This window comes from Eutrigla gurnardus, assembly GCF_963514095.1.
Source record: "Eutrigla gurnardus genome assembly, chromosome: 13".
In the NCBI taxonomy this organism is placed as follows: Eukaryota; Metazoa; Chordata; class Actinopteri; order Perciformes; family Triglidae; genus Eutrigla; species Eutrigla gurnardus.
In genome coordinates, this window is record NC_139936.1 from 3,024,926 (window position 1) to 3,041,129 (window position 16,204).

Below are 16,204 nucleotides of genomic sequence, written 5' to 3' on the forward strand. Positions count from 1 at the left end.
GAAACAAAAGGCACACTTCACTTTCCTCGAGGGGATACAGAAAAAAAAAAAAAAAAAGTGTGGAGAAGAAAAAAAAAGTGATTCGTGACCAAATTCTCGTGCAATAAGAAATAAATCCTGAGGGACTTTCTTACCTGTGAGAGTGGCTCACCTGTGAGCTCATCCCGCCTGCAGGAACAACAACACCCCCCCTTCTCCACCTCCACCCAGCAGCCAATCAGAACGCAGGGAGTGAGTCACAGGGGAGGCCACTGCGCCTATCTGCACTCACCTGCCGACACTTTACCTGGCTGAGCTCGGAGCCAAGCATCTCATTACCAGTTTTTTTTCCTCCCCAACACAAACCTCATTGTGTTCTCCAGCAAGCTGCAGCAGAAGAGTTGCTCCTCCGCGACCTGCTCCTCCACACAGACAGCAGACATGGCCGTGGCCAACTTCCAGTACATCACCCGGATGAGCAGCGGCTTCAAGGTCTACATCCTGGAAGGTGAGCCTCTTTCTTACTGATTTAAAGTCTGATGAGTGCAATCTAATCTGTGCTTTCACATTTTAAACGTGTTATAATGGTGTTATATATGATTCCAAAACTGGCATTCATGTTGACACAGTGTCAAATATGTGATGACAGCCACATCCGGTTATTAAATGAGTATAATATGTGTCGTATAATATTGAGCCACTTGTACTGTTAATATGATTTCCTCGTTGGCTTCCCGGAGAGGTTAAAGGCAGGATCGTGTGAGTTGCCGTGTGTGACGTGCGTCTGTAAACACAGAAGGTCAGGCAGCACATTCAGCCTGCTAACAGGGGAATAAATATCCATGCCCGAGGCTCTAGAAAATCAGCATAGGTGTGGTTGTACCTGCCCCTCCACAATGGCACTCTGTGTGAGTGAGTGAGTGTGTGTCAGGAGGAAATGTGGATTGGAGTGAACTCTCTGGGGTGTGAAGAAGACGTTGGACGGACTTATTGTCATACAGTTCACACACACATAATCACCCACCTTTGTCTGACTACTCTGGATGTTGTTGTGACTCCATGAATGAGTGATTTGAATACAGCTCCTCACTTCCAACGCGGATTGACGGAGAATACAGTCAAACAATGGGGTTGCATTTGCAGACAGTGTTTTTTCAAAATGAGAGTGATGAGTTTTAATTTAACGTAAAACCATCAGCCCCGATGTCTGAACTCACTAAGAGACGCTTTGATTAAGACACAGGAAATAATCTCACTTTCAGTCAGAATATACGCTGAATTTCAACACATCGGCTTCTCCTTGATGTGTTTCAACTTGTGTAATTGCAAATATCCAATGTGTGTGTGTGTGTTCACCTTTAATGGCCCTTTCACAGACGGGTGCCGCCCAAATCAGGGTCGTCAAAGAACTTAAAAAAGCAGTTAGATGTGAGTGGCGCCCCGTTTAAAAACAAACTGTTGATTTTGGCGTGACGACGATGACGTGGGCCCGATGCCAGCATTATGCAGAAAAACAACATTTACCGTTAGCACTGCATCAGCTGTGTGAGTGTTGTAACCCTCGGCGATCAGGTAGATCGAGTTCTGCGACTTAACGGAGTTTACAATTAACGGTGGCCAAAAAAAAAAAAAAGTTTTTCCCACGAATAGTAGCAGTCATGCAGGTCGACATCGTGGATCAAAACAAGCAGTTACTCATTACTGAATGTCACACACCAGCGTCACCGCGGCAACGTCATCGATGCCAGTAAACCGTCGTTTTGTCCTTCTGAGCCCGGGTGACTTTATGTGTTCTCACGTCTTATGATTATGTTGTGGGTTTCAGGTCAGCCCCACCTGAGGAGCGAAGACCGGTACCGACACATCGCCAACGACCGCGCTCGAGCCCCGGCGGTGCATCCGGTCAAACGCAAGCGCAGCCACGAGCGAGGCCTGACGCTGGAGGAAAGGTCAGTCCAGGCGCCTTCACCATTTAACACCCATGCTTCCGTCAAAATGCAAGCAAAGTTTCCTGATTTTGAATAAATTTTTCAGGCGAGAGCGGGCGCTGAGCAGAAGCATCGGTAAAACCCCCCATAGAGCACCACCGCCGCCGCCGCCAGTGGCGTTCAACCGGCCGCAGAGTCCCACGTCCACCTGGAGTCCGACCCCCAGCCCCACCAGCCCTCTGCCCAGCCACGTGTACTACGCTCCCATCATGGACGAACCACTCGCCCTCATCAAGAAGCCAAGGAAGGACCCCGAGTGCACCGAGGAGAAGACCAAAAGCCCCGCCCCCACTCAGATCCAGGTAATTCGCCGCTCATGACCTCAACTGTGCGCTTTATCCAGTAAAAAGGTCACGGCTGTCTTGTCGTAACTCACGAGGAATGGCGGGACTGTACTGTCCCTTTGTAGTGTTGCTCCAGGCTACCGACGGCAACATCTTCCAATCCGTAGTCGGCAAATCCCGATCTTCTCCTTCCCAGAGTTCCTTGCAGGCCCGAGCTTGTCCTCGCTATGCGATCCAGCCGGATTCAGGGAGAAAATGTGAGCAATGGAGGCAGGAATTCCATCAACAAGACCAAACAGACTGCTCTCTCTTTGACCTGCATGTGTGGAGGGGGGGGAGGGGGGCAAACCCGACCAGTTTAATCAGTTTTTAAATGATTTTTTTTTAATTGCTGTTTTGTCGTAGCAGCAGGTTTAATGGACAAAGAGGAAACATGTTTGTTTCTGTGTTTCAGATGCGTCCCTCTGTGATCACCTGCGTCTCCTCATCCAGAAGCCCCTCCTGCAGGTCTGAGGTCCACAGAGGCCCAGGTGAGTCCGGCACCCACCCACGAGACAGTCGCTCCCCTGATTCATCACCACGATGCAGAATCCCGACTCACCGAGCGTCTCTCTCTCGTCCTCCTCCAGTGACCTCCCGGTGCGAGTACGACCGCGGCGTCGAGGAGCATTTCCAGCGAAGCCTCGGCGCCAACTACCAGAAGGCTCGCTCCCAGCAGCTCTCCATCAGCGTCTCCGTGGACGACCACTTCGCCAAGGCCTTGGGAGACAAGTGGCTCCAGATCAAGTCCAAGTCCTCCTCCTGCTCTTCCACACCTCCCAGCAGCCCCAGCGTCACCCACTCCCCGGCCTACAGCCACAGCCCCAACGGGTCCCACAAAGAGGTCGGCGGCGGCGGCTCGTCGCCGACCTCCAGCCGCTGGTCCATCAATTAAAAGCAAGGGGGCGCCGCTGCCCGCCTCCCACACGGGAACAAAACTGTGACTTTTTTCAAACTTTCGGCCGCGTGCAGCTCTGCTTGTCGAGCGACGGGGGAATACCGGCGCTAGCGTTGGAGAGGGCGAGCTAACGGATCGCCGCCACTTGGGATCGCATCGATGCAGACGAATGGAACGGGGCCGTCCGTGTTTTGTTGCATTTCTGCGCTCAGCTTGTCCATTTTAGCGTCTGAATTACCTGAGATACTGTAGACGGTGATGCGGGATGATTTTTGTAAACATTTAAAAAAAAAAAAATCAGCCAAATAATCCTTAACATTTCTTCTGATTTTGTGTCGTTCTTTTAGGAAACGCCACAGTTGTATTGTATTATATTTATGTTCTTATGAAACCTGGGTTTTCCTTTTATAGTCTAAATGACGACGAGCTTGTCTGCTGTTTTTATATTATGCTTATCAGCTGTGCACAAAAGAGATTTTTTAAAAGACTTTGGAAAAATAAAAACATTTAAAAATCCTTTAATAGCTTTGAGTGTTTATTTGGATAAAAAACAGCAACAGAGAAAAACGGAATACATTTTAATTTGGGATATTGTTCCGACTAAAAGCCCTTTTTGATCTTGAAGGTCGTGCGGTGACCAACACCTTTTCTTTAGAGTCCTGGGCAGGGAGAAAGCCAGACATCAGTGAGTCAGTGTGCGTCTGCAGCACCTCCGGTGCATTTTTACACAGAAAGCTGTGTTGCCACACACGGACGGGAAATTAAATGGATGTATGACTTTTATTTTCCTGTAAGTTTGAGGGAATGTAGGGTGCATGTCCCAGCAGGCAGCAGGCCTTGTGTTCTGACATTCCTGTCCCTTGAGAAAGATCCTACAGATCCTGTTTGGCAAGGGAGGAAGGGAGGGAGCGAGGGAGGGAGGGAGGGAAGAGGGGAAGGAAGGGTTGGGCTAATATAGGCCCGAGCATGAGAACCAGCCTCGTGTCTTCAGTTACTTATTTGCATGTCCTATCTTGTCTTACTTTTTTTTTTAAATATGATAAACCACATAAAAAAACAAAAATCCTCTTGATGATGATTTTGAAGATGTGGGGAAATAACCTGAATGTTCAGACAAGTTTGTAAAACAGGAAGGAGAATAGGGAAATATGTGGATTGAGTAGAAGTTATAATAAACCATTAAAAACGGTGTACTAGCTGACGTCACCGGGTGGTTCGAGTTGAGACGTCGGCACAAAGCCTCTCACCGTCGTCTCCATGGTTACATGAAGTTAAACGTCGGTCCCGTTCACACGGAGACCAAGCTGCTGCTGCTTACTCCTTCTGTTCCTCATTTAGTGGCGAGACTCATATTTCCACATGGAGCACCATGTTCATCAGCTGCATCTGCACAGGGGCCATCGTCGCCATCTAGAGGCGCTGAGGGGAACTTTTAAACTGCAGAATTCACTCAATGAGCTCAGCTCTGCAGGTCAACTTGAATCCTGCTCCACACAGAGACACTACAGGCTGAACCAAATCTCATATTTCTCATTTGAGACTCAGATATGTTTTTTTCCCTCACAAAAATTAACATGCAATCTGATATTTTTAAATCAGATTTGGCCACTTTCATACGTGGTCCTAAATCAGATACAGGTCTGATGTTTTGCGATGCGACCTGAGTCTGACTGAAATATATAATAATCTGAATTTGTGCAGCTTTTAGGTCACTCAATTCTGCACATATGGGTCAGTTCAGGACCCAAGACCAGTTCCCACTGGGATCTGATATTGGCTACAATTCAAAAGTAATGAGAACAAACAAAAAAAAAAATCATTAAAGGCTCGTAGTGTGTAAACGTAGCTTACTAGTCTACCACTAGGAGGCGACTCCACGACAGTTTGCACATCTTCCACTTCCACATCATTTGACACATGGATTATGTTTCTCATCCAAAATTAATCAACATAATGTGCTCAAAAAAACAATGTTTGGTATAAATCTGCAAAAAGTGAGTCTACATTTACACCGTTTTAAATGTGAAAGGTTCTTAACTTGAATTTCAGGATCTTTAAAATACCTCCATCTGTTTACTTTGAATGTGATGCATTAACTATGACACACACATACATATAAATATAAATATATGTATTTGCAAGTTTGCCGTGTAAGATAAGTTGTTTAGCACGACCGAGCTGAAAGCTCATGAGAACGTGAGGAGTAAAACCTTCTCAAGCCGCTTCAAAACAAATGCACATTGTTGTTTGAGGACAACAATAAAAGATAATTACAATAGTGAATCCCTCAAACATGACAGAAAACAACATTTAACTCAATTTGACTGCGGCGGTGATAATTAAGGACGCACCGCAGCACCGAGGATTGGCCGAGCCCCCTGGGAAACTGTCACTGCTTTAATCTCGTGAGAACACGATGGCGTGGAACGATCCCGCTGTGGAGGAGCCTGTGATTCATTTTCAAGGTTCTCGGTCGCCCCCCCCCCCCTCTAAGACATCAGGATTATTGTTTAAATGATGATCGTTCGGCTTCACGATTCTAAAACTGGCAGCTTTTATTCAGCCGACAGCAGCAAGAGATGGGATGTGGGAAAAAAACGTGAATATCTTAACAGACAACAAAGATGAGAAGAAAGCCTGGTGTTGGTTCAATAACAGAACATCTTTCTGGATGAAGACGCTCAGTGAGAGGAAAACAAAAACACCCTGAAAAGACTGTAAAACAGTCTCTTCTGTCATTCAAACGTTATGTGTTTGTTGTTGAATTACAACAGAACTAAAGCATCAATCAGACAGACAGACCGACAGACAGACAGACAGACAGACAGATAGACAGAGTATGGGGTTAGTATGGATATTGTGAAGCCTGATTAAAAAAAGAACAATAAATAGAGCAATAACATAGTTATTGATCATCTAAATGTCTCATTGTGAACATCAGACCGGACTGAAGCAAACGGTGCAGGTTAAAGTTAAAGTGTGCTGCCTGCCGTCCACAGCTGTGCGTCACCTCCATCCCCACCGGTCACATGACTCCACAGAGGTCAGAGTATTCCACGCAGGTTCATGTGCACTAAATAAATGAGTGATGAAGAGGAAGTCCATCAGCAGTTTTGGAGTCAGATGTGCTGATGCTGAAGGCGGCCTGATGCTCTAGTTGAGGTTGATCAGTGACAAAGTTTTGCTTGGCTGCACTTGTTCAATGAGCTATTAGCACCACAGCTGATTCTCCATAGTATGAGCTTCAGTGTGCAGCGTGATCACGCGGTGGTATTTTCCTGCTGATGGAAATCTTTAACACTGACATGCAGAGAAGTGAAACACATGCTGCATTTCATACTGTTAATCATTCAAGTCTAGATAAGAAACTAATGCAATAAAATATGATTTTAAAAAGTTGTTGGATGGATGAAAAAAGAAAGGACCATACCGGCGTTACATCGGCCACCTCGCTTACATAAACCTCCACCATGTTTACCAAATTACATTATTTTCGAGATAGTTTGTTTAAATTTTGTCCACATTCAATAAATGTGAAAGAATGTAAAACCTTGAAAATGTCTGTCAACGTTAGTTTAAACTCACCTCGTCGTTAAAATCCTCTTTTTGGCTCAAATTCCAGGTAGAAACTCAGTTCTTGAAGGGAACTACTTCTCCAGGCGGAATAACATTCGGCCCGCCGGCTCTCTTGGCTCTGCTGTGATTGACAGCTCAGAGGGCGGAACCAACGAACAAAGGAGGTCAACGATTGGCTAAAAGTTAGTCCTCGGGCCTCGTACTGAAAGACGCAACAGTCGCGCCATAGATTCCTGTTTTTTTCTACTTCTCCCAGTCCGTCTTCCCCACATTCATACTGGGAGTGTTGGGAACTTGTTCTCTGACCGGTTTCTCCTTCTCTGCGTTAATTTGCGGATCGTAAACCGACGTTGAGCGCCATCTCAAACAAACATCTCACTACTTCCGGGGTCACAACGTCCAATCAGAGCGAGAACTTTTGACCAATGGGATGCCGCCAAGGGACCACGTGTTCATTGAGTGAGGTTGTTATTGAGGTCAGCGTTCGCCGAAATGAGCCTCTCTTGAACTTGATATTAGCGGCTAGCTCCACCCGGGCCACTTCAACCGGAAGCAGCCGGACATTAATAACAGGTGCACCCTAGTTTCCGACGTGATTCATATCAATGCGTGAATTTTTAATGGGTTTTATTAGATAAAAACAGTAATTTTAGATCAAATAAACAACGCGGTTATTTTTAAAAGGTTTAATTACATAAAACCAGACTTTTAATAGTTTTGTAGAGTGTTATTTTTTACACCCTTTCAACATGAATGAAAACTGTAGTTAAAACAGGTAAATTAATCTTGACTAAAGTAAACACTGATGCACACAACGTGTGTTAAAGACGGGATGAATCTGCTGATGTAGATAAATAACAATTACACAGGTATGCTCCTATAATTATTTATATAATATTGTAATATTCACTTTGGCCGATAGGTGGCACCAGAGTGACGACCACGTTATTTATATAAAACAAAATAATAATCAGATCCTCCTGGTTGATAAATGTGGGCCGTGCGTGTAAAAGCTGCGCGTGCACGTGTGTCGACCTAAACATAGTACCCCAACAACAAACAACCTCTTTATAGGAACACGCTGATATATTTAGGAAAAACGTGTGTGAGGACAAAAAAAAAACCGTAATTTTAGTTTCAGGTTCATATTTAGCCAAACAGACGTAATCAAAGGAAAACTGTAATTATTCTCCCTGCCAACAAACGAGCTGAGCAGGCAGCGGCGGCGGTCTCATGACGGGGGGCGGTCACTCAGCCGGCTCCCTCTATATAAACCAGCCTGCAAGCAGCAGCCTGCAAACGGTGCAGACCCGCCGCTATTAACACCCTCTCTTCATCTTCATCTTCTTCATCTTCTTCCTGTTATTATCTGTATCTGCGCTGGACACAAACAGCAGAAAAACACATTGACTTTGGTCTCAAACTGTAAGTATTTATTATTTTCTCATTGTTTTTGTTTTTGTAAAATCAGCCGAGGAGATTAACATACCGCTGTTCTTCTATAACGGCGCTGACTTTGGATTATTCGCAGTTTTGCGTGGATTTAGTTATTAATTAGTGATTTTAATACCCGCCAGGAATTCTTTTGGAGGCTGCTGAATGTTCATTCACAAGTCACATCATTACTGCCTTAGAGTTCATTCGATTTCACTATGTTTACTTTTTTTACCAGGATGTCCAACATGAGTCCTTGTGTAAATGACAGAGTCAGAAGTACAGACCCTAATCTCTAGTAGAAGTACACATACTTGTGTTTAAAAAAAAATACTCTGGTAAAAGTAATTAAAAAGTAACTTTCTGGTAAAAGTTGAAGTAATTTAACTTCTAAACTGAAGTAAAAGTGGAGGGGATAGTACAGATTCTGACATGTACTCAAAATAGAAATTAAAACTGGTGTCTGTTTATAATAATAAAATAATTCCCCTAAAATGCATTCAAACTAAAGTTGAATACAATAAAATGAAATACTCAATGTATTTGTACTTCATTACTTCCCACCTCTGGCATCATCAACAACCCTTTAAATTTGAGAGTATTCTTTAGATTTTGGGGGGGATTAATGCACCTTTATGACTGTTTTCATGACATTTCTGTCACTTTGCTTCATCTCGTGGCTCAGATCTCCTCCCACGCTGACTGATAACTCCACGCTGCCTTTAGATATCACACGTTGATGTGATCCATAAACATGAACTTCCCTTCTGCCACGGCCTCGTGAATCTCACCTGCAGACTCTTGTTTTCGAGGCTTCGTTAATGTGTAACTCCATGTTGTTTCCAACCACTAACTCCTGCGTTGATGTGTGTGTGCGTTTTTGTTCTTTTGCAGAGTGCGTCATCGGAGGCTCGCCGTCGCCATGGACGTCTCTCTGGTCTCTAGATCCTGTCATCTGGTGATGAAGCCTACGGACAAACCCGACATACCGAGCTAGCGACACATTTCTAATTTCTTCCCATAAGGACTTCTGGAAAAGAACTTGTTCTTTAATCCATTTTTGGGTTAGAAATTGATTTAGAAACACATAATACCTCATAAGTCAAACATCAGCACATCGGCTTGTTTTAATTGGGTTGTAAGTGGTGATGGGTGCGACGACACTAGCGAGTCTGGCCGTGGCCGCCACCACCGTGGCCGTGGCCTCTCAGGCGGCCATGACGGGCTACTTGTGGCTCCTGGTGCTGGGCTTCGTCATCGCCTTCGTGCTGGCCTTCTCCGTGGGGGCCAACGACGTGGCCAACTCCTTCGGCACGGCGGTGGGCTCCGGCGTGGTCACGCTGCGGCAGGCCTGCATCCTGGCCACCGTGTTCGAGACGGTGGGCTCGGTGCTGCTCGGTGCCAAGGTCAGCGAGACCATCCGCAAGGGCATCATCGACGTCCAGATGTACAACGGCTCCGAGCACGTGCTGATGGCGGGCTCCATCAGCGCCATGTGTGGTAAGGCGTGGCGTACACGGTAATATTTGACGCGTGAGTGTTCAGATTTGTGAGGAGAGGCCTCCTGGTTCTGTGTCCCGCAGGCTCGGCCGTGTGGCAGCTGGTCGCGTCATTCCTGAAGCTCCCCATTTCTGGAACCCACTGCATTGTTGGAGCCACAATCGGCTTCTCCATGGTAGCCAGAGGTCACCAAGGGGTCAGATGGATGGAGCTGCTGCGCATCGGTGGATATTCTACTGTTGTTCTGCACACTTTTAGAGCAAGAAAATCTGAAATACTGACTAAAAAACCTCATTCATAAACGTGTTTTTCTATCTAAAGTGGCGTCCTGGTTCCTGTCGCCGCTGCTGTCGGGCATCATGTCCGGAATTCTCTTCTATTTCGTTCGCAAATTCATTCTGAACAAGGTAAGGCCGACCCTAACGGTTACTCATGGTAAACACGTGTACCTGGAAGTGTTAAGACCCTTTACATGAGTTTAAAGTCGTACGATTTGTATACAAATACTCCATTTCAAGGAAAAGTCCTCCATCAAAAGGGATTCTTATATTACAAATAATAGTCACCCTGTAGAAATCTGCCTCCAAAGACCGACATGTTATCATATACATTATTACATCATATATACATACACTGATGCATCAGTTTCAAGGCAAAGCAAGTTTATTTTCAGAGCCCATTTCAGCAGCAAGGCAATCAGAACTGGACTGAAGAGATCCAGTCTCTTGGTCTCTCGGAGCAGCTGCAGCTCTCTAATCGGGTCTTTAGGGAGACCTGTGAAGACAAGAGAGACGGGTCCTTTAATCCTTGATATGTTCAAGGGAGAAGTTCAAGTACTTCAGAGGCCTGTGTGAGTAAATACAGCTATAAACACAGTAGTCCCACGTGCTAATAATAGACTGATAATAAGAAAATGTCAATCAGAACCAAATGTTGTCACATTTTTACATCATTATACTAAATGTAGTCTTTGGGTGCAAAAAGGTTGTTAGGATAAAATTCTGGCACACAAGGACAGAGAGACCAGATCAGATCGAGCTGCGTTTGGTACACAAACAGTATTATCAGGCGGGACGATGTCATCGCAGCTGGGATGATTGTGTCTGAGATAGCAGGGCGGCTGGAGAGAAGGTGACCTGGATGGCATGTGGATCCTCGGGGAAGGGGTTCGGTTCTGGATGAGCCGGTTCACATAGAGGGTTCCTGCTGTTTTGTCTTCCTCCTGTTTTGATTCCACTCGTCTCTCGCTCTTGGCCGAGGGAAGTGATGTAAAATAGGTGAACGATCTCACCGACTTGTAGGGGAGGAAGGGGTCATTCTGCTGCTGTTCACCTTTAACGAAATACCACGTATAGTTTATAATATCAGTCCTGGTTATTTATAAAGTATCCAGAAGAAGTGTCTCTATGTTGGACCAGCTCCTTCACTCACACTGTGATTTCCCCACAGGCTGACCCCGTCCCCAACGGCCTCAGATCCCTTCCCGTCTTCTACGCCGTCACCATGGGAATCAACCTCTTCTCCATCATGTTTACCGGAGCGCCAAGTGAGTACCGCGACCACGCACTACACCACTACACCCCCTCGCCATGCTTTTGATTCAGGATGAGGTCTGAATAAATGTCAAGTAGAGGCACAGAGGAGATGTTGATGACGGTCGAACAATGAGGTAACATTTAATTTCAAATAACAGAAATGCATCTACCCCTGGCATTTCTGTGTGATTTAATCTGGTTTAATCCACCAACATGACAAGAATAACGTAAAAACAGCAGTTGAGAAAGAAAACCACTAATAGTTAATAGTTTCATCCATTTGGAGGATTTCCACTCCTTTTTGTTTCATTTGCAGGTTTGAACTTATTGGGAAGTCAGCCGGCCTGGGCCCTTCACTGAAGTCTGCAGGCCGGTGTGTGTGTGTGTGTGTGTGTGTGTGTGTGGCTCAAGAGATATAACACGCTGCTATGCAAAAGAGTGCAGCTTCTCACACTGATACTGCACACTACCCTCCTGCAACGCCGCTCTTATGAACCATCTGATTGGAGGAGATTTGAGTGTGTTTCTGCTGATAGGGTTGTCTGGAAGGGCACGCTGGTACACTGGAGGAGGCCGTTGAGACATTTTGACCACAACTCGTGAGGCAGGAAGAGGGCGTGGTTACTTTGGATACGTTTATTTTGTACTATTAGATGTTAAAATGTCTCGTCATTTCAACGGTAAAGGGATGTGAAAATTCTGAACCGTTTCTCTGTTCTACTATTTTAAAATCAGCTGCATCCATTGTATGTGAAAATATATATATTTTTTATTTGGCTTATCTGAGAGCGGGTTGTCTCGCTCTGCCGTGTGCACAGTGTTGGGTTTCGACCGGGTGCCGTGGTGGGGGACGCTCTCCATCGCACTGGGCTGCGCCGTCGTCACGGCTCTGGTCGTCTGGTTCCTCGTCTGCCCGTACCTCAAGAAGAAAATCAAACGTGGGTACATCGGACACTTTCAGGCAAATGCATTTTAAATGAAAACCAAATCTTATGCTCGTAAGATAAGATAAGATAATCCTTTATTAGCCCACAGTGGGGAAATGTACAGGCTTACAGTGGCAAAGAGGATAGTGCAAATAACAAAGCAGTACAAAATACTATAAAAAAATACAATAAAAATACAAAAATAATAATGGATTATGTACACCACAAAAATATTGTGCTCGTATTGAAATTTACGTGAATGCAAAATTCAGAAACGAGCTTGTGTAACCTTCCATGAACTGTGATGTACTTCCAGGAGAAACAGCTGCTGCTCCCTGTGAAACTCCACTGATGGAGAAGGACCTAAGCCAACGTGAGCCAGCAGAGCGACCCCCGGCGCCTCGTGACCCTCGACCCCAGACCCCCCCAGCAGACAGTCAGACGGTGGCTTTCAAACTCGGCGGCTCGGAGGAAGCTGATCTGGATCACAATGACGTGGACGTCGGCAATGGTGAGAAATTAATCGACTTTGTAAAACCTTAAAACGATATCTACAATGTGACTAAATACAATCCGGTTCAGGTCTGACCGGCCCCTTCGGCCCCATGATGATCACGGATCCTCACAGCGGACGGTCCCACACGATCCACAAGGATTCGGGCCTCTACAAAGACCTGCTGCACAAGCTCCACGTGGCCAAAGTGGGCGACTGCATCGGCGACAGCGACACGGAGGAGCGGCCCATGAGGAGGAACAACAGCTACACCTCCTACACCATGGCCATATACGGCATTCAGGGCGGCGAGCCCAAACACAGGGAGCTGGACGGCGTGCTGCAGGGGAGGCCGAGGGTGGGCAGCGGCAGCAGCTACAGCTCCACGGCGACCAACGGCAGCGTGGTCCAGGAGGAGGAGGGCGCCACGCAGGAAGCGGGAAAGGACCCCCCCGCTCTGGAAGAGGACGAGCTGGAGGTGGACCAGCCGGCCGTCTCCTTGCTGTTCCAGTTCCTGCAGATACTCACGGCGTGCTTCGGCTCCTTCGCTCACGGAGGGAACGACGTCAGGTGGGTGGTTTCCTCCTGAGGGATCGATGCATGTGCTGCTTCTTCACAGTCGTAACACCAGCAATTTCCATCACCAGCAATGCGATTGGTCCACTGGTGGCGCTCTGGCTTCTGTATGAGAGCGGCTCCGTGGAGTCCAGCGCACCAACGCCCATTTGGTTGCTTCTGTACGGCGGCGTGGGCATCTGTGCCGGACTCTGGGTGTGGGGGCGAAGGGTCATGCAGACCATGGGCAAAGACCTGACACCCATTACACCCTCCAGGTATCATATCATATCCTATAATGACTAAAATTCTGATACATCTCATTGTCAAAACTTTTATTAATCTCTTTCATCCATTTCAGTGGATTCAGCATTGAGCTGGCCTCAGCGGTTACAGTCGTTGTGGCATCCAACATTGGACTTCCTGTCAGCACAACTCACTGCAAGGTGATAAAAAATAAAAAAATAATTAAAAGTTTTCACCTTTTTCTGTGCAGACACAAACCCCGTGTCTTTTTCTATCAACGCAGGTGGGATCCGTGGTGGCCGTGGGATGGCTGCGCTCCAGGAAGTCGGTCGACTGGCGTCTGTTCAGGAACATCTTCATCGCCTGGTTCGTCACGGTCCCCATCTCCGGGCTGATCAGCGCCGCCATCATGGCGCTCTTCATATATGTTGTCCTGTGAGCGTCTGACGGACCACCGCCACCAACAGATTTTTTGGGGTTCAACTTTTGATGACGTCCATAATAACCATTCAAAAGTCATTTTAAGGGTCCATGAATGACGTAGGATCTAATAACACTGTTCAAATACCCTGTGATCTTGTACATCCCAATGTATATTTGTATAAAAGCATTGTTGTATGAAAAAATCAAGTCATTAAATTTTCACTGAAAAAAAAACGAAGAACAAAATAACAGTTATATTCCATGTTTGCATATTTTGGATGTTATAAAATGACACGTTGCTTGATTTGAAGGGATTTCTATGTATTTTACTCACTATTAAACATTTTCCACTGAGTCTTATTTAGTGTGTGCGGTTGGGAAGGCTGGGTTACTAAAATTAATAATAAAACATAAATTCTTGTAAATGAAACAAACACATGGTTTGTACCATCCACACTCTTTTTCGTGGACTGTATTTGGGGGAAATAAATGTTGAACACTGTTTCATCAGTTATACCTGTACAGATGTAATAGTTTTCTATGATAACCTACAAAATGAATTGTAATTAATTGTGAACACGATTCTCCAAAAGTTGCATCAAGCAATGTAGAGACACATATTTTAATCTTTCTCTACAGTAACATTTTCTCCAGCATTTACCTGCTTCAAACTACAGCTGCCACTGCTGATGTAGTACATTGAAAAGTCCACAAGGTGGTGCTGCTGTTGCAACCACTACAGCTTTTTTATTTTATTATTATAGTAAGCAGGCACGAACGAAAAAATAAGTTACAAAAATATTTATTTAAAAAAAAAATCTTGTCAAACTGTTCCTAGCGAGATATGCTAACGCTAGCTAGCTGAACTAAAAGTTAGCTGGTCGCTAAGTAATTAAAACGCTATAGTGACAGCACCATAATGTCTGCGATAAACACGCATTCCCACTCCACTTTGGTAGTAGTGTGTTGTAGTTTTGAATACGTAGCTACGCTGTCAGTGTGTGTGTGGTTTTCTTTAAAATACAACATGGTTTTCTTTCGGGAACTGTGATAGGAAATGTATAACACAGCTCATAGGTTGAATTGTAATTCCACTTCTCAATTGACACATTCATTAATTCATGGAGAATCTGATTCACTGTTATATTCATCTCAGCATATCCACATTTTTCTTTTTTACATTTGACATTAGTTTATTGAATAGTTTTGAGGTATTAAATAAGGTCCATGAAGTCTATACACGGTAGACCTCCTTACACCCTGTTGGACAAGCTGGTTTGCACATTTTGCCGGTGCTGTGGAAGACGTCCCTCCTGGTGATGGGAGGTGGTGAGAACCCAGGTGAAACCTGACTTGGCAGTGTTCTGTCTGAAATGGCGTTAGTGGTGCTGGAGCTCCACAGGGACTGTGCCGTCTCCCTATCTTTTCACCATGCACACAACAGACTTACAGTCCAACTCTGGGTCGTTGCCACTTGCAGAAGTTTTCTGACGATGTCTGCAGATGTTTGGTGTATGAGTGATGGACCGGAGGAGGAGCACAGCGTGCTGGTGGATGATTTTTGGAGTGGTTTAGAAGAAACCATCTCCTTCTGGCCAAGACCAGGGAAGTGGTGATCGACTTCACAACCCCTGTGCATTGGACAGTGTTGCTCAATCATCATCTGTTGGGATATTTTATCTGTGGAGTCCTCTGGAAGTCTGCAGTGGTCCCCTGGAGGTCTTCTTCCGCATCTGTTGGCATCCTCTCTAGATTAATAAAGCACAAGTTACAGTTCAATCAAACCCTGCTTGATCATTTGATCACACTACAATCAGTAAAAGTCATTGGACAGTGTTGCTCAATCATCATCTGTTGGGATATTTTATCTGTGGAGTCCTCTGGAAATCTGCTGTGGTCCTCTGGAGGTCTTCTTCCTGCATCTGTTGGCATCATCTCTAGATTAATAAAGCACAAGTTACAGTTAAATCAAATGTTGCTTGATCATTTGGTCACAGTACAGTCAGTAAAACACATTGGAAAGTGTTACTCACTCATCATCTGTTGTGATATTTTATCCTATGTGTAGACCCCTGGAAATCTGCTGTGGTCCTCTGGAGGTCTTCTTCCTGCATCCGTTGGCATCTTCTCTAAATTAATAAAGCACAAGTTACAGTTAAATCAAATCTTCAATCAAATCTGAGGGGTACCTCACTATGACCAGAGCACAGCTTTTTCTCCATATAATGCTTTAAGACAATAGATCATAAGCTAACTTAGCTAGCATAAAATGATCCTACTAACATCAGAAAACATAACCATATCGGCCATTTGCTTGCTAAAGCTTAC

The 16,204-nt window shown here is 45.4% G+C and overlaps 2 protein-coding genes across 2 annotated transcripts; both read left to right on the top strand.

The window, feature by feature from the left end:
- The first annotated feature begins 257 nt into the window (after positions 1-257).
- Positions 258-3,704, top strand: vgll4l (vestigial like 4 like). The gene is made up of 5 exons (XM_084023984.1): positions 258-487; positions 1,805-1,928; positions 2,014-2,269; positions 2,706-2,781; positions 2,881-3,704. Exons 1-5 carry the CDS (start codon positions 421-423, stop codon positions 3,183-3,185), a joined length of 828 nt encoding a protein of 275 aa, XP_083880110.1. The 5' UTR covers positions 258-420; the 3' UTR covers positions 3,186-3,704.
- A 4,366-nt stretch (positions 3,705-8,070) lies between these two features.
- On the top strand, positions 8,071-14,092 carry slc20a1a (solute carrier family 20 member 1a). Its single transcript, XM_084025940.1, has 11 exons — positions 8,071-8,189; positions 9,093-9,698; positions 9,782-9,922; positions 10,020-10,105; positions 11,148-11,244; positions 12,052-12,171; positions 12,476-12,670; positions 12,742-13,222; positions 13,300-13,485; positions 13,569-13,653; positions 13,737-14,092. Exons 2-11 carry the CDS (start codon positions 9,347-9,349, stop codon positions 13,890-13,892), a joined length of 1,899 nt encoding a protein of 632 aa, XP_083882066.1. The 5' UTR covers positions 8,071-8,189; positions 9,093-9,346; the 3' UTR covers positions 13,893-14,092.
- The last annotated feature ends 2,112 nt before the right edge of the window (positions 14,093-16,204 follow it).